The 23453-nt window shown below is 40.7% G+C and overlaps 1 protein-coding gene across 1 annotated transcript in view; it reads right to left on the bottom strand.

Annotated features, from left to right (window-relative positions):
• The window catches only part of fstl5 (follistatin-like 5), a 228696-nt gene that overhangs the window by 105152 nt on the left and 100091 nt on the right, over positions 1-23453 (bottom strand). The window contains exons 5-6 of the mRNA XM_080465684.1: positions 12490-12677; positions 369-489 (exon numbers count right to left, since the gene is read on the bottom strand). Coding sequence (XP_080321810.1) covers positions 369-489; positions 12490-12677 — 309 coding nt within the window. The remainder of the gene's footprint in view (positions 1-368; positions 490-12489; positions 12678-23453) is intronic.

The raw sequence follows: 23453 nt of genomic DNA, 5'->3' as shown, positions 1-23453 counted from the left end.
TACCTGATCTTCTTTATTAACGACTAAACAGTTCAAAATCTCAGAGAATTGTAATGTCGTGAGTGGAAATAGTTTAAATGGCTTCTTCTGTTTCAGGTTGATCATATTTATCGTCCAAATGAGTTCACTACTCGAAAAATAACGTGGAAATCAATAAGCTCGAATGATGTCAGCGAATAATAAAACACATCAGGAGCTAATACGGAGTATCGTCATGTAATAGCGTCACATGCAATCCAAGTTCACGCGCCTCATGAAAAAGGCTGCAGGAAATCTCCTGATCCAATAGGGACTAACGTCCCAGTGCGATGAGTTCAAGGCCTCCGCCCACACAGACCAATGACCTCTGACCCCACATGAAAACTCACCAAAGGCCGTGTAGAACTCCTCTCTGGTCAGGTGCTCATCGTCGTTTACGTCGTTGTACTTCAGAAGGTCGAACAGCGTGCAGTCGGAGAAGTCTTTGGACATTCCTTCCTGTTTGATGACCTTCAACGAGAACAGATGAGTGTTTGGTTAAAGAGAGCCGACGGTTTCTGAAAAGCTTCTGTACAATTATCTTCACAAATATCTTCACGACTCACAAGAAAATGGATCCTGTGAAAAAAAAGAAAAATACAGTTTCAATCCCTAACAGGGAAATAAAAATTGAAAGAAAATTTTATGCACAAAGAGAAACAGAAAGTGGATTCGACATGTGGACCGGGGGAGATGAGGAATCAAATCTGCACATTACTTCACATTTACATAGTTTTTACTCTGTTATAGTCGTTATAAATTCTCAAGATGGAGTCATTCCTTCTTGGTCGCTCACGTTTGGTTTGTACTGACAAAACAATACTGTGACACCGAGCTTGAAACTAAAGTTTAACCAAAGTGCCTTTATTACTCACCACAGAGCTCACTGTGCCTCATATTTAAGTCAGTGCTGGTTTGTTTTCACACACTGACACTGAATATGTTTTAGTTATTGCTTTAATTCAAAAGTGCATTTCTGGTAATGTTATCAATCGTAGCTGTGACATCACACATTGAACGAAGCAACGCTTCAAACTTCATTTAGTTTTTCTGCGACAACGATTCCATGGAGCTCGATCCAGGTCAAAGGGTTTGTTCATTTGAAAAAAAAAATGTGATTGAAAAAAAATATTTTGAAACTGAATGTTCAAGGTTTGATCTTCAATTTTCCAAAATTAAAAACACTATTCAATATAAAACTAAGTGTATGACAAGTTTTTTCACCTTACCTATAATTTTGATTCAGCTCTGGAATTAAAATCCTTTATTTAAATTTTTCACTCTTAAATATTTTTTTTTTAAATGTAATGTTATTTTTTAATTTGCAGGTTTAATGTTTTCAGATTGTGATCTTATTTTTTTCACATTCAAATCCTGTTTTCAAGTTTCACTTTTTTTTTTTTCACGTTCAGATCGTATTTTTTCAGGTTCAAAACTTTTGGCCGTCGACCGTGGCTTCCAATGAGAGGGGCGTGGCTTCCAATGCGACGGGCGTGGCTTCCAAATAGAGGGGCGTGGCTTCCAATGAGAGGGGCGTGGCTTTCACTGAGAGGGGTGTGGGATTGTGAGTGACAGCTTTGCAGATTGTGTTGCCTTCAGGAACAGCGGGTACTTTGATATACAGTATGTGATTCAATACTCTATACACTGTATTCACCCGACAGCTGTAACTAAAGTTATGCTGAGGAGACAGATCACTTTTACAGGCTAGTTTGGACAATTCTTAAAAAAGTTAAATATTACAGATTGTTAATTTTAACATCTATACTTAAGGAAAGAATGTTTCCCATTTCCACATAAGACTGCGAATGCAGCGCAGTATTCCTGAGTACAATGGTGTCCTGTCGGGCCAACCTGCTGGCTTGCAGTGAAGAAATGCAGATATAAATATAAATAGCACAGGTACAGTGGAAATCATCCTAAGTATCGTAAGGCTGAGTAACATTCAGGAAGACGTTTTCAGGTGTGCAGCAAGTACACTGTAAATGCTAACACACAAATTAATGAAAAAAGATAATTTAACCAAACTCAGTTTTTACCAACCTGTTGAGAACACTACTTTTAAATAATTAGGTAGTAATTTAGGGTTGGAAAACATGCTTCACTTGATGTATCCCAGTTACATTAACTTAGGATAAATGATTTTTTTTCCCAGAGTCCATTGCACATTTTTTCAGACATTCTCAGATACTTTTATCCCACACCGTGTCTGCACATGTCTACGGTCATGGCCCGGTTGGTAGAGCATTCGTCTCCCAGTTGGAAGGTTGCAGGTTCAAGTCCCAGCTCCCATCTCTGCCTGACCCCAAGTCAAAGTGTCTTTGGGCAAGATGCTGAACCCGAACTGCCTATTTGTGTTTGAAGTACATCCAAATAGTCCCTCCTTTCTCATGAGTGAGTGGTTGGTGGTGGTCAGAGGGTGAATACAGTGAGTGGTGGTGGTCGGAGGGGTTGATGGCGCAGATTGGCTTCTGTCAGTCTACCCCAGGGCAACTGTGGCTCCATACATATTTTACCACCATAGAGTGAATGAATAATGCATTGTCAAGCAAAGCACTATATAAAACCTATGAGTTATTATGTTGACTTCATTAAGATGAATGACTAAAACTAAAGATAAACTTTCAGTTACTTTGAGTACTGCAAACTCAAAATGAACAAGTCACCATAATCTAAATTCTTTAATTTGCTTGAATACTGCAAACTCACAAGAAGTTATTTCATTTAATTTAACTGATCTAGGTTAACATGAATTAGTTTTTATAAGGCAATGAGTTTGCTTATTTTTTTTAATTAAAGTCAACATATTAGATTTTACAGTGTAGGGATGAGATAAAATACATCTGAAAGTGAAAAAAAGTTTTGAACATGAAAGAAAAAAGTGGAACTTGAAAACAGGATTTGAATGTGAAAAAACATGATCTGAAAACATTAAACCTGCAACTGAAAAAATAAGAGTGAAAAATGAAAATAAAGGATTTTATCCAAAGAATTCCAGAGCTGAGCCAAAATTATATGTAAAGTGAAAAAAACTTGTCATCCACTTATTTTTAGTTTGAATACAGTGTTTTTAATTTTTCAAAATTATACATCAAGCCTTGAACATTCAGTTTTAAAATGTTTTTTTTTCAATCATCTTTTTTTTAAATGAACAAACCTTTGGACCTGGATCGAGATCCAGACGATTCATTTTAAACTAGTTTAGCCATAAAAATCTATTTTTTTAAACAAAATCATGTCAGCTCAAAGGACGTGGAATTATTGTGGTTACAGTTCTACTGTGTGTATGTGTGTGTGTGTGTGTGTGTGTGTGTGTGTGTGTGTGTGTGTGTGTGTGTGTGTGTGTGTGTGTGTGTGTGTGTGTGTGTGTGTGTGTGTGTGTGTGTGTGTGTTTCCCTTCTTTGGGTATTAAGCTCAATTAAAGCATTTTTTTAGGTTTATTTATTTGTTTATTTTTCAGGGACCATGGACAGAAAACATTCATCTTAAAGAAAAAGATGCTTTATACCACATTTAGCTGCGGCTCGTTTCCATCTGCAAGAACACAACATTATAATACAAATACAACCTGCAGTAAAAATTAATACCATTAACAATAACCATTAAAATCTATCATCTGCTTTCATACAATTCATATTGTATACTAAAATATTGTGCAATACATTATACAAACAACACAACATTACAATACACATTATAAATATAACCTACACTAAAATTAGTAACATAAATATTAACATCAGTAATAACCATTAAAATTCATCACCTGGATTTATAGAATTCATGCAGAATACTAAAATACATTATATAACAATGTAATGAATAATTTAATCAGAGTGATGCAGACACAGCTGGTTTTCCTCCAATGTGACTTTTTACGTTCCGAGACAAATCGAGTTTAGTTACCTAGTTTAGTTTAGTTACAGTTACTTTGTCGAAGCAGGAACTCGACACTGTGGTTTAGTGGACTGAGACCCCCGGAGGAGCTCCTCTTGGTTTCCTTCCAATCAGGTTAAGAATAACAAAGAATAACAGACGCAGGATGTGACAGGGACATGAACCTTTCTCCGTTAGTCTATAGTCGGCAGCCAAAGGAGGAAAAACTTCAGAGAACAGTCAAAGTTTAGCACCGGCTGTTCGTATTCGACCAATTATCTTACCTTCCTGGGGCATTTAAAGCAGGGTTGAGGTTGAAGCAGAACTTTTAAGGCTGTACTTTCATTCTCTTCTGAATGAATGTACGAACAAGATTCACTGGTTTTTCTGAGAGGACATCTCTCCAGTGTCTATCGGCTCTGTAGCTCCAACTAGTGGCGACCAGCTGTATGACAGGTAGTATGTCTCGTACCAAACACTGATTGGTCAAACCGACTCATCTCTGTGGTGCTGAATCGAGAAGGTTTGGATGTTTAGTCGCGTCTGGTCCTTAACTGAAAGCGTGATCCCACTGATGTATTTCTATTTCAGTGTGAACAAAGAGAAGCCTCCTGCTGCTGTTTTGATTTTGGTATACAGTTTGTCAGTAATCCAAGCAGGGAAAATCCACTCGCAATTACCTCACAAGAGGATTCGGCACGGTATCCGGCACTGCTGAGTATGTTACACAATTGCTGTTGTGTAATATTTGACAATAGAGCATCTACAATCCCTCCTACAAATCCATAAGCTGTCTTTTTTTCTGCTTTGGCTGAGAACATATAAAACACAACCTTCCGTGTGCTCTGTAACTTTTGTTTTCCCCAGCGTTGGTTTTCTGGTGTTTCTCCCATGAAGTGTTGTCGCACTGGAAGGCGAAGTCGCCTCAAACGCTGTGGTTTGTTTAATCATGCTGCTCCGACATGATGCTGTTGAACAGCCTCTGCATGGCTCGGGCAGTAAAACATCCATCACACCAGATCAGCTGTCAGGCTGCTGATCACCAGGGACACTTTTATACATCAAACATCGTTCTGCGGATCAGTGCACCAACCGCTCCCAGACGACTTGACCGAAATTTAAGAGTCACCTGCAGGGACACATCCTCAGTGTAGCACAGAACGACGGGAGTTCTTCATATCCTGGGATGTTTGATTCATGAAACACAGCAAACGAAGAACCAAACGTGTGGCCTGTGGGTCAAAACCGGCCCGCAAGAGCCTCCAACCGGCCAAACTAACAAGCAAATTGTAAAAACTTCAAAGAGAACATTGATTATTTGAAACACTTTCTGACGTCTGTGTCTGAGCGACGGGAGCTGGACAGGCTGCTGCCAATCATGGACAACCACTGCAACCACCGCATCCACTGTCCAGCACCATGTCCAACACAACCACACTCAAGGGCAGTAGTCACACTCAGCCCTATTGTATATTTTCTCTTTGTAATTCTTGGTTATTCTTATTTCCTTCTTAATCTCCCATTTCCTTTAATGCCATTCTGTCATGTCCTGCTGAACCTGTGAATTCCCCCACGGGGACGAACAAAGTACTCATCCATCCATCCATCCATCCATTTGATTTTGTGAAAATAGACATTTTAAACACGTGTACACTACGCCACAACAAAGAAAAACCTTTAAGGTTTATATTTAAGGGTTATTGTGGCGCTATATTACTGGTACTCAGGATTCGAAACTGTTGGAATAAAGAAATATTATCAGCCATGGGGCTGTAGAGTGGAGTACTGGGATGTTGTGTCACAAGAGAAAAAGCCCTGGTTGTAGTGATCAGGGCCTTTTCTGTTTGGAGTTTGCATGTTCTACCTGTGACTGTAACTGATGACTGTGAATGGGCGGTGGGGGGGGGGGGGGGGGGGGGGTCTCTGTGTCTGCATTTCTATACACTCCGAAGGACCCCAGGATAAAGCTGAATAGGTGGCAGATGGATGGATTTATTCATTGTTCCTAAATGTTCCTAAACCAGGCAAAGGCTGACAAAACAGAGACCAATGGCTTATATTGTCCTTCTGTGTCTGGAATTTCAGGAAATATGTTAAATTCCATGTTTAAACTCTGTTTCTGACATTACTTCCTCCTCACAGCATTTTAATTTCTGTCTAGAAACACAATTGAAATCAAACGAAACAAAGCAGACCTGGATCCTGGACCCACTGAGCGGCTTTCAGCAGACCTGTAAGCTAAATGATCTGAGACACATCGCTGATGAGATAACCAGATGTAATGTTTATGGAGATTGCAGCTTCTGCCTGTTTCAAATCGAAAGTTAATTTATAAAGCCAACGGAACATTGGCTGATTAGCCAGACAGAACGCCGTCCTCACACTCATCCATTACGCTGAAAACTTACGGCTTAATTCGACTGATTACACACAGAACATGTGCTGGTAATAGAGATATTAGACAAAACGATTGCATGTAAACATATTGTATATAATTCAAAGTAAAATATGGAGCTCTGTGAGCAAGGTGACTTCTGCAGGCTTCCATTAGCAGAGCATCATTATCGCTGAACACAACCACAACATAGATGAACGTGATTGACTGGGAAGGTCAGAGTTCAGGCTTCTTCACTCAGAAATGGAATGTGGGACTTTTCACTTGCAAAGTTTGTTTTCTGGAAAACTCAGACACGTTAATGTCACATCACTCAACACAACAGCAGTTTTATATCTTAATCCCAGAAAGTATTTCTTCATTTTAAAAAAATAAAAACAACTTGGTAATGGATAGAAAATAGAGAAATGTTCCTGTATGCAGCAGGAATGCAGTTGACGTTCACTTTAAAAGGATATTTTCATCAGCATATTGGCTCATACAGGCGACGGCCACTTTGTTTGTCGGTTACGTTCACTTTTTCTCATCTGTTGTTGTCTGATTGATGCTCACAAAAGAAAAATGTGCCCGTTCCAGCAGCTGGAAGGTCAAGAAAATGAATCTATTGATTAAAGTTACTTTACCAGAAAAAGGCTTTAAATTATACTTTCCATCAAAGATCTCACAGAGAATAAAACAAAACAAGAACATCGACACTCATTTCCAAACTGCAGTTTCCTAAATCCGTCACACCAAAGCAATTTGTTTACAAACAAACCAGAATCTGGATCCATCAAACTGTTGATGTTTCCTGACTGACGCCATCTTGGGAAACCTGCCCCAAGGGATTCTGGGATACCAAAGATGGCGTGGCGGCAGCTCCAGCCAGAACATCAACATTTGACGGATTCAGGGAGAAAAACCTCCAGACTTTCTCAAAGAAAGAGACTTGAAGCCTCGAGAAAAGTCTGAATGTAGTGAAACTGATGGCTGAAGGTTTTCCCAGAGAGAATCCAGATGTGGAGAGATCCAGTGGACAAACAGGATCTTGCTTCAGGAATCTTCAGGAGTTTTTGTGACGTTAGAATGTCAACAAACCGGGTATCATTCACAAAATATAAATGCTGGAAATACGTGTTTGAATGAGTGTGATGAGGAATGTCCAGAAAGGTTTTGGTAACGTATTAGAGACGGACGTCAGCGACTAGAACTGGATCCTAAATGTTCAAATGTTGCCGTGTGGATTCTGGGAGAGGAACTTTAACTTCTTCTTTTCATTGTTCCACTGCTGGGGTTTTCGGTCTTTTACTTTTTTTTTCTCTTTTAAGTTATTTTCTTTGTGTTGTGGAAATATGTCACATGTTAAAGTGAATGTTTGGTGTTTCTGTAACAATACTTCTGCCATGAGTTCCTATACTGTTTCATTTTACAATATGTTTTTTTTTCAAACATCAGATTTGTGCCTTGTTTTTTAATAATCTGCTTCAGTGTGATTCCCCGCGTACATGACATGTCGAGTGAAAACATCTAATGTTTGGGTATTTGTGATAAAACCACACACACATGCAGCAGAGAACAATGAGCTCTAAACATAAAGAAGGAGAACAAAGATGTTCTAGTGGACAGTCCACCAAGGAGGGTCGTTATTACGGTGACTGTCAAAATAAAACTAATAAGCTGGATTGTTATTACAATGACTGTCAAAATAAAACCACCAAGTTGGGTTGTTATTACAGTGACTGTCAAAATAAAAGTACAAAGTTGGATTGTTATTACGGTAACTGTCAAAATAAAAGTACAAAGTTGGATTGTTATTACGGTAACTGTCAAAATAAAAGTACAAACTTGGATTGTTATTACGGTGACTGTCAAAATAAAACTACCAAGTTGGATTGTTATTACAATGACTGTCAAAATAAAACTACCAAGTTTGGTTGTTATTACAGTGACTGTCAAAATAAAACCACCAAGTCCCAGGAGATTATGGACTGGGACTCGTGACGCCACAGAGGAAACTTTGTTCTGATTGGCTCTACTGAGCAGGAGCATTTTTCTCGGTTTCCATGACAACGTAGTTGGTGTGTTTCCAGTGTCTCCTGGCACCGTTGTCAAGTAAACAGACATCCACAACATAATAAATTTAACATTGTCACTTTTTAGAGAACAATTTTGCTTAAACAACAACTGTATTTACCCGATATTATAAATTTAACGTCACGACTTTAAAGCGATCATGTCTCTGCAGATGTTTCCCTTCAGCCAATCAGTGCTCCTGTTCTTCATGTCTTTCTAAAACCTTCCTCCAGCTGTGATGTTCAGCTTTCCTCCTCCTCCTCCTTCTCCTCCTCCTCCTCTTCCGTCAGGGAGTCTCTCCAGTTTCACCAGCAGCCATTCATCACTGTGTTTCCTCCACCGACACCACCTAAACTCATGGTGATCCATCTCCTGCATTTATCTGGATGGCCGGCGTTGAGTCCAGGTCATGGAGGGTCGCCGTCCTCCATGTTTCATGTGTCTCCAGCTGAAGCTGCTCATGGCCTCATCACACGCCACAGAAAGGTAGTAGTTCGTAGGCAAGTAGTTCGTCACAATCAGGTGTTGGAGGGACGAGCATGGAACAGGAAGGACTGATCCAGATCATTACTCTGATGTTACTTTTGATCAAAAGATTAAAACTCTTCAAGATTTTCTTTTCTTCATTTGTGTCTTTAGCTGCTTTCTGACCACAGGAAGTCAGAGCTGGTTGTTTTGAGGTGTTTCCTGCCAGGATTCAAACCCGGGTCCCTCTACCTGAGATCCATTTTTCACTGTATTTTCAGTATATTACCTCCTCATACATGTTATTTTCCTCTTAATTCAAGTTTTAGTTCTTTTTTTTTCTTCCGGCAAACACAATAGTATTGTACTATGCTGTATGATAGCGACGAGCCAAGTTCACTGTCAAAACACTACTCACATTTTGGTGGGAGGAAGTTGAAGGTCACACTGCAGAAGGTATCTCCGCTTGTATTTTAAATTTATTGTATTTGTACTTGTCATTAAAGCACAAATTTGTTCAAGACTCGTGTGGTATTTGTTCTATTCTGTCACTGACATACTGAACATGACCCACAATCACCTTTTCACATAGAAATTTTTTATAAAAATCAATACGAGGCTTTTTCTAGATTCAGCAACAAAACTAACAATAGACTCCTGCAGAGGTTTCAAAAAACTTTTCAGAAGTCATACCCTTGAAATTATTATTGCTGTTATTATTTCTGCCGGCAGTACTTTAAAATTTACTTGTAGTTTGAAAAATCTATGAGACAAACTTCATGTGCAAAACAAATACAATAAAAATATTAAATAAATAAATAAATAAATAAATAAATAAATAAATAAATAAATAAATAAATAAATAAATAAATGGTTCAAATGAGTTAAATTTAAAAAATCAAACAAATAATTAAGATTTGACTTCATGTTGCTTGTTTGCAACGGCACACAGGGTTCAATCTTCTCTTTTTTTTTCCACTAAGCCGATATTTCTTCAAATGACAATTTTGAACAATGAAAGGAGAGAAAAGAAGCTCTGATTTGCCATTTTGAAAGAGCACACAAAACTGAAAGGGCAGAAACAACCGGCGCTTCATGTGCACACTTCTGCTCCTCGAGCGAGGCGGCGTGAGATCAGACAAATCTCCAAACAAACCAAAGAGGAAACTACATACATACAGAGAAGAATTGCATCTGAAGTTTTATTTCATGTTTGTGACATTTAGAATTTACAGAGAGAACAAAGCTTCGACTGAAATTGCATTCTGATGAGAAACCTGATGCATCAATATAAAAACTCATTAAAAAATATAATCCATAATTACAATTAGGCAGCTTTATGTTGTGACGCTGTTATCCCAGAACTTCTTTCTGTCTTTATTAAGTGATTAATCAGAAGTTAATTTGCTCTCATAATTCTGATCCCATCGTTAACTTTTCTTATTGTTTCTCGGCTGCAATCGAGGTAAATGAGACAATAATTCACTCACATAGTACTTTTCAGTTAAACAGTCTGCAAATCACTTCAGTGTGGGAGAACAAACTCAGACTAGAGGACAACCCAGGTAATCCAGCACAGCCACAGCAGCTGGTTGCAAGGAATCCAGTCATGTCAGCATAACAGACCTCCTTCATTCTCTTTTCAGCAACATTGCTTCATGTCACATTGACCAGGCGAAGCAGTTTTAAGCTTTCAGTTAGTTACTGTATGTGTACAAAGTGAGGAACTAAAATGTGCAGCATGCATGTGGCTCTACCTGCAAGCCACTGATAGTTTCATTTCTTTATCTAACTTTTGCAGAAACGCCCCATTCTCCTTCCACCCTGCCATCTGAAAATGAGTCCTGTGCATGAAATCTCGCAGATTAACATGTGAAACGGATGAAGAGGGGAAGAGCAGCCCTTGAGGGAAAGAGCCTCTCCATCTGGACGTTAATTATTACGAGCTGGTGTCGTTCGAACACTGAGGGAGAGGTGGACGAATACGCCTCGGCCTGCAGACCAATGAATGGCATCACCAAGAGCTATGAAAACTCATCCAAAGTAATATTCTGGAGCTTAAAAGGGAGCATTCAAATCCACACTTCAGGCACACTGACGGCATTATTCAAGGGAAAACACAGAACAACACGCTTTGTTGACTATGAATTTCACTTACTAAGCATTGATTTCTCTCCCGCTGGCACCGGGCATCGCTTAATGTAAAAACATGTAAAAATATGCAAATTGTATGAAAACATGGCAAAAATATAACTTTTTTTTTGAGGTGATATTTTGATTCCTTGAAGTTAAAAAACTGAAATATATTCAAATGAATGAAATGAGTTCTCGTCCACTGAGGGAAAGGGCAGCAACCAAGGTGACCCCTGCACAGATGGGAAAACCTCGGGATCAGCGGGATAAGAAAAGAAAGTGATTCCACGCCTCTGAAAATCACTGCGGGTTGCTTACCCTTTCCATTATTCAAATAGGTCCTGTATTAAATCAGACCTCAGGTACTGTGAGACTTTATTTGTGATGCACAGACTTCTTCCTTCTTCACAGCAGGTTCAAAATAAAAAACCCTCTTTGTTCCGACGTTTCCTTTGGCGCTGCTGGTCAAAGGCTGCGGCCTCCCAGGAGCACAAGTTTCCTTTGACCCGGGTCGCTTTTAAAGTCCGGCGCCACGCAGGGAAAGGTGAGCACAGCGAAACGCACGCCATTCTGCCCAACATGAAATCCTTCCTTAAATACCTGAACTCACACAAGCTTTTTCTCATTTGAAGTCAACGCTGCGTTTCGACGACAACGGCTTCATGTGAAAACGCTAAAACTGTAGTTGGGCTTTGTTGGTCCGTTTATACGACAACGGAGCTCCGAGCCATGGAAAGTGTAACGTTTTGAAAACGCTCCAACTCTGTCGCCGTGGAAACGGGCGAAAACAACACTTTCTGCAAACGTGCTATCGTGCATGACCATGAAATAAAGCACTGAAAAACACACACACACACACACACACACACACACACACACACACACACACACACACACACACACACACACACACACACACACACACACACACACACACCTAATCATCTAAATAAATCAAGTTCCTTTAACTAAAGTTAATGAATTATTGAAAATTTGAAGAACTGATTGATTTAGATGTTAATGAAGCAATTCAATTAAGTTGGTCCAAATATTTTGGTTCTATTTTGACAGTCACGGTAAAAACAATCCAACTCGGTAGTTTTATTTTGACAGTTACCGGAATAACGATCCAAATTGGTAGTTTGATTTTGACAGTTACCGTAATAATAATCCAACTTGGTGGACTCTCCTGTTGTTAATGTTTAGAGCTCATTGTTCTCTGCTGTGTGTGTATGTGTGTGTGTGTGTGTGTGTGTGTGTGTGTGTGTGTGTGTGTGTGTGTGTGTGTGTGTGTGTGTGTGTGTGTGTGTGTGTGTGTGTGTGTGTGTGTGTGCTTTCAGTACTAAAACAAACAGCACCCACGAGTGGCCCAGCATGAAAAGTTGTAAATGAGACCTGTGGGTGTCTTTAAAAAAGTCCTTTTAGCAGCTGTTTGTTGAATACAGTTTTTTTAAAAGTGTTGGCTCCAGTTCGCTCCAGAAGAAATACACAAGCATGAATGAAATACACACTTTTCTTTAAAATACTGGATTTTGATGGCCTCATCTTACCTGTGAAAGCTCGCTGGCGCCGATCTGACCATTGTTGTCTGCATCGAAGCGTTTGAACATCACGTCGACCAGTTGCTTCTTGGCGGCCATGTTGTCCCGGTGGAGCGTCGAGCCCAGGTACCGCTTGTCATGCAAATCCAGAATCTTGGTTTTCAGTCGACGGTAGTCGCTCAGTCTGCAGCTGTCGTCTGTGAAGAGGCAGAAAAAAACAAGGATATTTGTTAAGACTTGTGACAGTCAGTGTTACAAAAGATGAGAGCAAAGCATGAATGTGGTTTGAACGTTATGAAGATGTTCACCAACAGATAATTAATAAACACCTCAGTGGTGCTGAAAAATAAAACCATGATTAAACAGACTGAAGATATTATTCCTCACACTGGATGACATGATTCAATACTTCAATACCAATTAGTACCTTTGCATGCTACAATCCACCTGAAGCGCCAACATAATGAAGCAATAAGCTCCTGTTTATATTGAACAGCCCAAATGTGAGCTCGTCTGCCTCACAGTAACAAACGGTGAGGATTACTTTCCTAAGAGGAGCGGCACACCCAGCGACAGACGAGCAACATCTCAAGCTGAAAGAAAAGCAGCCGCGTCGTCGACACAAAGAAAGTCACTAACAGATCCATCGCCCGGGTGTCAGGAGCTAATCCTGACAGCAACACAAAACACGATGCTGCTGTATTTACAATCCGCCATCAAAGCCTCCGATCAAAGGAGTCGACTACATGAAAGGTGGAGCGCAGCCAAAGAGGAAATAATGACGAGAGCTGGAGGTTGACGCGTGTCAGATCAACCCTTCGTCGTGGGACGTGGGAGTTTTTCTCCACTAATAACTCTTATATGAGCTGGTGTCAACCGGCTCACAGGAGGAACTTCTGTTGTTGACTGGGAAGCTTCTGGAAGCTCTGGGGACGACGCTGACATTCCCCCACACGACTGCCATGAGAAGTCTAGTGTCAGATTAATGACGATTGCTGCAGTTGATCAGGTGAGAGCATCTTGTTTAATGAGACCCTCCTGAGAGCCGATGACTAGTTAAGGCAAATCAGAGAACCGATACGGATTCATCATCAGATACAAGGAGCTCATAAATTTGCTCCTGCGTTTTCTCAGCAAAGCAACTTGAGCAATCAGCATTTAAATGAAATACTTGATGTAAGCCTGATGCTAACGCTCATTACAGTATAAGAAGCTGGAGGAAGTTCCCTGAACACTGCCTGAGAAATCAATCCCTTCCACACAAAGCTTATCAAGTCATTTCATTTAAATCTCGGCTCCATGTGAACTTTAAAAAACCCCAAGGTGCAAATCTTTATCCCTCAATTGTGTTGAATATTTTGAATTGTTCAGTTTTAAACTCTATAAATACAAAAAGCAAATACATTTTTCAGACAAAAAACTAAATTAAAGTGAGTGTCTGATGTTTTCTGTGTGTGATCTCAGAGAAGCTCCAGTCTGTGCAGCGCTCAGCTACAAGTGGGAGACAAAAGGAAGAAGAAAACTATCAAATCAAATTCAGATTATGTCTTACTGTGTTTCTGATTGGTTTTCTATGCTGGTGTCTTCATGGTTTGTTTTCTCAACTTGTTTCCTTTATGTTTTACCTCCTAACGCAGGGTTGATCGCCTGGATCAAAACACCAGGGTTAGAGATCCCTGCAGCTCTCCTTGAGATTCACTGAGATTCAACTAAGGCAGGGAAGGCCATCCAGTCAGAGACCAGGAGCCACAAGAATGACGGTGGAACTGCAAAGAGCCACATCCAACACTTCTGGCCTTACAAGCAATCTCCTCTCACACATACACCAAATAACATAAAGTGGAAATACATATATAATGTATGATAGATCTCCATATAGAATTACAAAGATTAAACAGTCAGCAAGGTGTGGATTTACAGCATTAACAGGAATAATTCCATCGCTAATGTGCAGGGACCGTCTGCAAATTGCGACGACAGATACTACAAACCATATCTCACTATCAGACTAAGTGTTGTAGAGTGATCACGTGAAGTTGCAGTGATTTTGTTGACACTGCAGTGAATACCAGTCCTGTTATCAGGTATTTCTGTGGTTTTTGTCTTCACTGTTCTTCCCATGGGCTCACCCCCCACTGGAAGGTTCTTAATGGGTGCGATGTGACCTGGGTGACGGTGCTCAGACTGCCACCCCCGTGGCCCGGAAACGGATTAGTGGGAGAAAATGGATGGGTGGATGTCTTCACTGTTACAGCCCTTAGTAATTTGCAGACGGTCCCTGGACTGTCATCACACAAATCCGCTGCTCATGGAGAACAATGTTGTTTCTGCTGCTGCAAAGACAAAATGAGCGGGTAGCATATTGCCTCCGTCACAGCGATGGGAAAGAGGCGTGGTTTGTGTGTTGATGACGTTTCATTAAAGCGGATTGATGCAGGAACTTAACCGAGCTGCTCTCAGCAGGTGTGACTGTGTCTGGTTCTAATCCACCAATTAACTTCTTCACGGTCCTGCTCCGTGTGGCGGAGCTGACGTGTTGTTCTTCTCGTTATTGTCTTGTTTTGGCAGGTTTTCTGTTAAACTATGTGACGAGAGCGTGACAATGGCGCTGTGCCCTGAATGATGCGATTAGGTAAAGAAAATCCCAACTCTGAGTTTCGCACGAAAACTATTAATAGCTGTCGGAGCTGCACTCTGATAGTTTAAGTTAACGGATCCAAGAGAAGCAAACTGACTGACAAAGTACCGCGGGTTGGCCACCGCTGAACCAAGGCTCCTTTTTACGTGATTTTCAAGTGAAATGTAAAACTTTAGTTGCGTTTTGGGGTCCGTTTAGACGATAACGGTGCTCGGAGCCACTGAAAACTTTTTGAAAACACTTGGATTCCATCTCAAAAACAACCAACACAGTGCCCACTAGTGGTCACACATTAAAACTACATTGTTTTCTACGTTTCTGCTATTTCCGTGGAAACGGACATAACTTTGAAAATGTTGGCGTGCAAACTTTTCTGCAACGAAAAGAAAAAACCATGTGTTTTCAGTTGTTGTGTAAAAGGGGCTTAAGATGAACACCATGAGTGAAATCACACGTAAACAGGAAAATTCAAATGTAGGTTTTGCAAATAGACTGTAATTACAAGGGAAATGATCTGCTGGAGAGACATTAGGTCCATCAAACATATCAGAGCATTTCAGGAAATTAATGTTAATATATTCACAGGTATTTACGCATTCTAATACAACCGCTGGTCTTTCATAAGGAAGTTGGCAAATGCATTAGAACAAAAGTGTGTTATTTTGCGTGTCTGTCGATCAGCTTGCAGGAGTAACTGCACACAATATCAAGACTCCTGGCAGATTTGCTCCAACCTCACAGACTAAAGGAAAGATTTTACTTCATCATGTGCCTGATATGTACAAACCTTTTATGGGACTACTGCATATTTAAAGTTATTGGTTCCCACTGTGTTCTTGAGGTCATAAGGTCAACCTTTGTGATCGTACTAGAGGATTCTATTCAAAGATTAATTGTCAAAAGTTATTAATATGTCTTCTTTTATGTAATATAAAGTGGAATGTTTTTCATATGTTTCAATGTTTTGAAGGAGTTCACTTTCATTCTAAAACCTTTGATATATTTCATAATACGAGAACATCCAGGCCTTGACTCTTCCACGAATCCATCGCTCCATCCTATAACTCAGCTGTATCTGCCAGAACTGAGAGCAGAGTTCACATATTAGTGCCCTTCTTCTCCCAAATTTAAGATGGGCCTCATTACTGTGTGGAAATGAAAAGGGAAGGTTAATAAGGGTATAATCTGTGCATTCTTATTCCATACGGGCCGCAAGAGGTCAAGTGGATGATTTGATGAGGGTGAAAACGAAGCAAATCAGAAGCTATGACCTCTGCAGTTATTCACACTCAACTTCAATGGATAAGTGATCACCGGATCGTGCTCTTCAACACTGTATTCAAAAGACCAAGTGTGTGGTGTTTTTTTCTTTTTTTTCAATAAAAGAAGTCTTACGGAGGAATATATGCTGCCTTCAGAGGCTCGTTCAGTTGTGTACTGTGGCAGTGTTGGCGCTCGCTGCAGCTCCCTACTCCGGACCACAGTTGGAAAAATTAGAGTCGTTGGCAAACAAATGTATAAAACCAAAAGAAACAAGGGCAGGATTTTGATTGACAGCCAGCGAATGCGTCTGAAGACTGTCACTTCCTCTCATTCAATCTGTGCTGCAGTTGCATTTCTTCACACCTCAGTGGGACTGCCGGTGGAGAAGAAACAACTCAAACTCTCTCAGCCTTCAGGGTTCCAGGTTTCCATCCAGCACGTGAAGCATCAGCAGATTCAGCACCAACGTTTGTTCTAACTGGACCAAACACATATCAACACACTGTGTTTATGTTGGTTTCCCCTTTAATCCGTCAAGCAGCCTTTGACCGACAAACTATTGGCTCCGGACGGCTCCTTCTTTTGTCGGGATTTCTTCTAAAATATCACCAAATCATAGAAAGCCTGCATATCCCAGTGGAGAAAGTGAGACACGAGAAGCTGTGGAACAGTGCGTCGGTTTGTTTTAGCCGATGCACCTGTCAGTGGGAGACCGGCTGGGATCCTGACAGATGTTGAGCTCAGTCTGAAACTTCCTGCGACTACCAGGGTGTGAACAACTGCCCGGGTCTTTTTTAGCAGCCAGAGAGTGGCTGGTCAGTTCCTGGGAATGGAAGACAAGTTTAATACTTTCTCTGGAAAGTGCATGAGCCGGCGTGCTGTTTTGACGAGTGTCAGTGCCAGAGAAGCCGTCTTGGTCACAAATGGCAAAATGAATAAAAGATAAATGGCTGCTGGCATTCCCTGGAGATATGAAGGTCAGCCACGTCAAAGGAGCATGTGCTGTCACGTGCACACCTGCACACACAAACACACACACACACACACACACACACACACACACACACACACACACACACACACACACACACACACACACACACACACACACACACACAGCCAAGTATTTAAACAGTACACGCCCACCCGGGGGAGAGTGAGCATTAATCAGGGGATGGCCACTATAATCTGTCAAATTAACTAAGCCAACACGCCTTAGTCAAAACAGCACTTCAGGGAACCAGAAACAATTCAGCAGAAATCTGTTGTTCTTTTCTGTCCAATTGATTCAGTCAAATCAAGATCTACTGGGTTTTAGGAGACTGATTCTGTTTTATACAATCCAAAGTATTGTGTAACTGCCGCCGCCACACAAATAACCTTCTAGCTGAACAGGATACATCAGAATTAAAGCTGCTGGTGGTGTGATCATTAATCAATCGCGGGTCAAAGGCTCCTTGTATTAACTTTGTGTTGTCAATTAGCTGATTATGCCTTTATACACAGTGAGAGGAAAATGATGAGAGACTTTACTTCTTTTTTTTTTTAACTTGAGAGGAAATATATTGTCAAAGCTGGAAAATAAAACCTATTATCTTGACGAAATGCTCCTTTGATCATGTTTAATCACTCGTGACGGTAATTTAACCCTTCATCAGCCATTCAAACACACACTGGCCATTAGTCATGTTTGAACGAAAAACCTGCGAGTCACTTTACTGAACAGTGACTCACGAGTCATCATGTTCATTATGTGGTTCACTGAGTCATTCTTGCTCCAGCCGTCCAGCTGCAGAGAGGAAAACACAAATGTCACTGTTGTGCTGCTGCTACTCCAACTGCAACTGTAAAAATATATCACATTACTCACTTTAGTCGCCCTGTGGGAAAAGCAGCCGTGCTGCTACTTCTAATAGCTGGTTTAGCAGTCAGCTGGTAGGTGTAGTTCAGCATGAAGCCCGACTCAGCCTGAAACTCGAAATTGTCGTTCACCTCCTCTGAATCAGTCAGTACGTAGAGTCTCCGTGAATAGTGGAATACGAGTGATTTTGGACATTTTGCTTTGGAAATCTACAACTTCTTCAGCAAATGCTCTACGAAATGTTAAATAAGGTGAAGTAAGAATGAATCTGGAGTCTTTTGGATGATGTTTTGGATTTGACGTTTACCTCTACGTTATCATTCAGGAATCAGAAGGCAAAGCAGACGTTTACCACATAAAATGTGACCGAATTTTTGACGGGATAATACTGGATGTGTCTTATGTCACATGAACTTAGCCCAACTGATAGCTTAATGTGATTTTCTGAAGAGTGAAACAAGAATTCTGTAAATGCTGTGCTTCTGTACCTGTTAGTTTTCACACAATCCACAGCGAATCCAAAGCTGCCCTGAAAGCGTGTGATCAGAGACAAAAGGCAGAAATTTGTTGTTGTGCTTGTTGGTGGTTATCCCCACAGTAAGAGAGGGTGGTTTCATTGAGCCATGGACAGTTTATCTTATTTATTTGTTCTGAACTGCTAGTCCCGGTTTTCTCTTGTTCAGTATGCAATCAATGAAAAGTTCCGATTCAGAGCTTCTGAAGTTCATTCATTATTAAAAAGCCACACCACCAATGCTGCAGCACCTTTTTGCAGGATTTCAGGAGGGATTGTGGAGGTAACATCGCTGGAAAATCTACTGACTCACAATGAAATCATATAAAACAGCTTTGTCAACAAAAGACATGGATGAAACTAATGACCTGAAGGTTTGGTAAAAAGCAGCTGATGTAACTGAAATGGGTCACGTTGAGTCAGGCAGTGAAAGATAATCACTTTAACTTAGAAACGTGAAAATCCCACCGCAGTCAGATTTATATTTTGCGTGAGAGTGTCTTTCCAATGGAAGTTGTAATGTGTGGATGTTTTTAGAATAAATGGCTTTTAGTCTAAATGCAGAGGTATTTTCAGGGACGCTGCAGTTAAAGTACTTTAATAATAGAACACGAAGGATATCAGCTTGACCCATTTGGTTTATAACTTTCATTAAAGTATCTGACACCTGGATTTCACATTTGGTAAACGTCTCGCGACGTTCGGACATCGGAGCCCCACCGCTCCCTGTCCATCCATTTTCAATATGAAGGTCAGCAGCGGCGATCCTCCAAGTGTTCGCCTCAACACCAACCTGTTTGTTTGATCGCTGCTAATGTTTCAATTCACAGGGAAACATTAAAGATATTGTCAAGGAAATAAGTTGCTGCTCTTCTTTAAAGAAGTCATCACTGGAAAACCCAACGTTTCGTTTTTAAAACATGATGATTTGTGAGTTTATTTTGTTTTGGCTCTCTGTTCGAACCCGAATCGCGCACAAGGGGGGCACCCCATAACGGGACATTTTGATTGTCCGGCTGTGACGTCGTCATCACAGTAGCCTAATACCGTACCTCTGTTATATTTAGCCGCTAGCCGCTAATGGCACTAGTATGATCATTAAACCACGTGACTTTCAAATGAGCCTGTATTTCCTTTTAAATCTCTGTTGTCCGTTGCTCTGCTGTGGGGATGTTTGTAAGTGGCGCCACAATGATTTTATATTTTTAATGTGAGTAAAGGGCCACTATGCTATCACTATGCTATTGCTATGCTATCACTATGCTATTGCTATGCTATCACTATGCTATCGCCTTAACAGTTCCTGTGGCCGATCAACATGCCAACATCCGTACCCGTCAGACTCTCTCATGAACTCTCATGAGAGAAAGTTGTGGTATGAAAAAGGGTCAGAACAGACTTTACGTTCTGACCCTTTTTCTTTTCCTATTAAAGTTTAAGACTTTACTTAAAGACTGGATATGTGAGAATACCAGTCTGTGACTTCTTTAACGTGTCTGATTAATTAGGACTATAGCGCTCATCAGAACACAGAAGCATGAATAAAAGGCATTTATTGATAAAAAAAACTGTTGTGTTGAACACAGTAAAGCTGTTCTCTGAGTCCAGTTTTGTTACACAGAAGAAAAGTTATTTTTACAGATTTTGTGAAACTGTCGCTTTTAATGGTGTCTTTGTTTAATCACTGCACTCAATATCTCGAAAAAGCCTGATTTACCAGTTTTTCTCAGCCTTTCGTTTTTACTCTGAGGAGTAATTCATCAACACCAATGTATTGAAAGAGCTGTTTAAAGGTTCCTTACTGCTGAATGAGACAGTTTTGGAATGGTCTTCTTTGAAAAGGAGCATTTAAAATACTTTCCTGGTTTTAAAACGTAAAAACAAGTTAGTGTGGAGTTTGAGATGTACCCGATCAGAAGTAAATGAAGCCCTTAAATCTGGAGGTGAACTGACAGCAGCAGCGTCGCTTTATCAATGATCTTGACAGGAAAGAAGAACCCTCGGAAAAAAAATATACCTTTGTAATCCTCTTCAAATCATCCATCATGAGTCCAAATTACAGGAGTACAATAACTCATCAGCTGAGTACTTTGAGAGTTTGTGTTCCTGATAGAACATCAGGCTGAACACTTTCTTGACCTTGAAATTCCATTTGAATTTCATTTTGGTATTTCTGTGGAGGCACACACTCATCCAGGTTGAGCTCAGACTGAAAGAAAAATAATGAACAATATATAAGGGTAGATAAACAACTCTATACAGAAAATACATCAATTTGCAGCAATATAGATTTTAATTGGCAACAGAAAGGAGATATATGCTCAGTTTCATTTAGCAGGTGATGATAACTAACCATATTAAAGTGAGGACAGGCGTACATGACAAGTCTACAAATGGTCGATCGGAAGAATAGAGAGAAGAGCAATCATCCCTCATTTTTTTGACTTTTACCATTTTTACTTTATTTTCACCTGAATCTTCGATCATCTGCAACCACCTTAAGCTCAAAACTTCCTCATAAAGATTCATGGAACTCCTATCTTTATATTTTTCGCCATGAAGAATAAACATAAAACTATCCTCTAGTTGTACAAGTGATGGTTGTTAATCAGACTGTGTATGGAGAATAAGGAATATTGGCATATATATTGGCAAGTACTCGTATCGGTACTCGGTATCGGCAAGTAGCTAAATCTTAGTATTTGTACTCGTGCATTAGTGATTGTTAACCTCATCTTTGTGTGTTTGTGAGTTACATAGAACTTTCATGAATGGTCATGAGTTTAATTTTAAAATAAATATCATATAAACTCTACGAATGTTTGATTTCTCTCTATAAATTCACCGCTTGTTATTCGTACAGTGACAGCGATCGCCATCCCGTCAAGACAAAAAAAACTCCTCCTGCTCGACAGTCATAAATGACGCCCCAAAACTTTTTTCCCCCTGGAGGAACAAAAAGCAGCGTTGAAACCAGAAGATAATGGCGCTCTCCTGGGTATGATGGCAGCCATCTGCAGGGAAATGCTGGGACACTCTGTGTCTGCGATGAGCACACTCGATGAAGCGTGAAGGCTAAAAGCTCTGTTTGTTTTACAGTAATTGTGATTCCACACTTTTTTTTTTTTTTTGCAGTAATTAAATGGATGTGACATCAGTGTAAAATCATGGCAAACAAAAAAGGATATTATACAGATAACATGAGAGGAACTCAATGCACATCGTGCCAAACAATATGGGGAAGCAGCTGCTGCACAAGTAGTCACGATCGTCCGGGTAACGCTCGTAAAAAGTTCCTTTTTTTCAAGCAGGGGAAATGTGCAGAGACAGTAACTGTTTCTCGGCACACAGATGTCTGCTTATAGCGTCTCACTGACAGAGCTGACAACACACACTAATCCTTCCTGGAATAAAAAGCTGAAAACAACTCCTTCATCCTGGCCACTGCTCACTGAGGCCATAACCGGGAGCGGAGCCCGCAATCCCCCACCCCCACCCCCACCCCGCCGCCTCACCCCGTCCCTTTAAAAGCACTAGTCTTTTATTTATACGGGGAAAAAAGGCGGCTCAGCGGAATAGCTAGAGTCAACTCCACTGAAGCTGTGCTGTCTTTGCCCGACTGAGCACCACACACACACACACACACACACACACACACACACACACACACACACACACACACACACACACACACACACACACACACACACACACACACACAGCTTCTCCATCTCCGTCTCCAGGGCCCGCCGTCCTGCCACAGCTCACAATACATCAAGACGGCGCAGCGTGACATCTGGGTTACCCAAATCAGAGGTCACTGATTGCAATCTTTAAGAGCGACTGGAGGAGTTCGCCACCGAAACACCTGACTGGATCTGAAATGGATATCTGGGCAGCAGAGCTGCCACCGCTGCTCTGCCACAGGACGACACAAATGCTAAGCACCAGGAGACCTCAGGCTCATATCACGGACTTCAGAGTAAAACTTTCAGCCACTGAATATATGAAGCAAAGAGACACAAAGCCCAAGTTCAAAGCAGCTTGGAAGCAGAAGCTTGAAAATACAATCTCACAACAGGATCCATTCAGACGCTTCTTCACCTCTTAATCACTTCACCTCATCTTTATTAATGTATAGAGTCAGCCTGGCCGTCACAGAGCTGCATTTTTATATGACGGGCTCCCGGCTTTGTGTACATTGAGCTCTTTCTTCATTATGCTCGCTGCGGGCTCATGACAGTGAAGTCAACTTTTGGAAACTGGCCAAACCAATTTCTACAGGGAATGGGTCTCTAAATGATCGTTAGTCTGGTGTCAAAGTGGCTGCTACAGCTGATAGATGGATTTAGAGCTTTTGGCCAGCGGCTGAATATTTTAAGCCGCTAACAAGGAACATGTAAAAGAAAAAAAACGAATCGAAATAGCTCAATTGTTTCTGCTCAGATCATGAATGAGAAGTTTGTGGGTATATTTAATTACCGCTCATGCATTAGAGCAGCGAAATTAATTATCTGATTTGCACTTTGTGTGGACTGTGCAAACAATAAAAGAGACTTGTTACGACAAATCCCACACAGTTCCTTTTATACGGTGGATGTTTTGTTTGGAGGACAGTGCTGACTCCTCCTCCTCACACTGCTGTTCACACACTCCCCATCTGCTACCGGCATTAAGTCCTGGTTGTGTTTTTTGCA

Source organism: Lipophrys pholis, assembly GCF_963383615.2.
Source record: "Lipophrys pholis genome assembly, chromosome: 6".
Classification (NCBI taxonomy): Eukaryota; Metazoa; Chordata; class Actinopteri; order Blenniiformes; family Blenniidae; genus Lipophrys; species Lipophrys pholis.
This window is presented reverse-complemented; position numbering and strand designations above follow the sequence as displayed.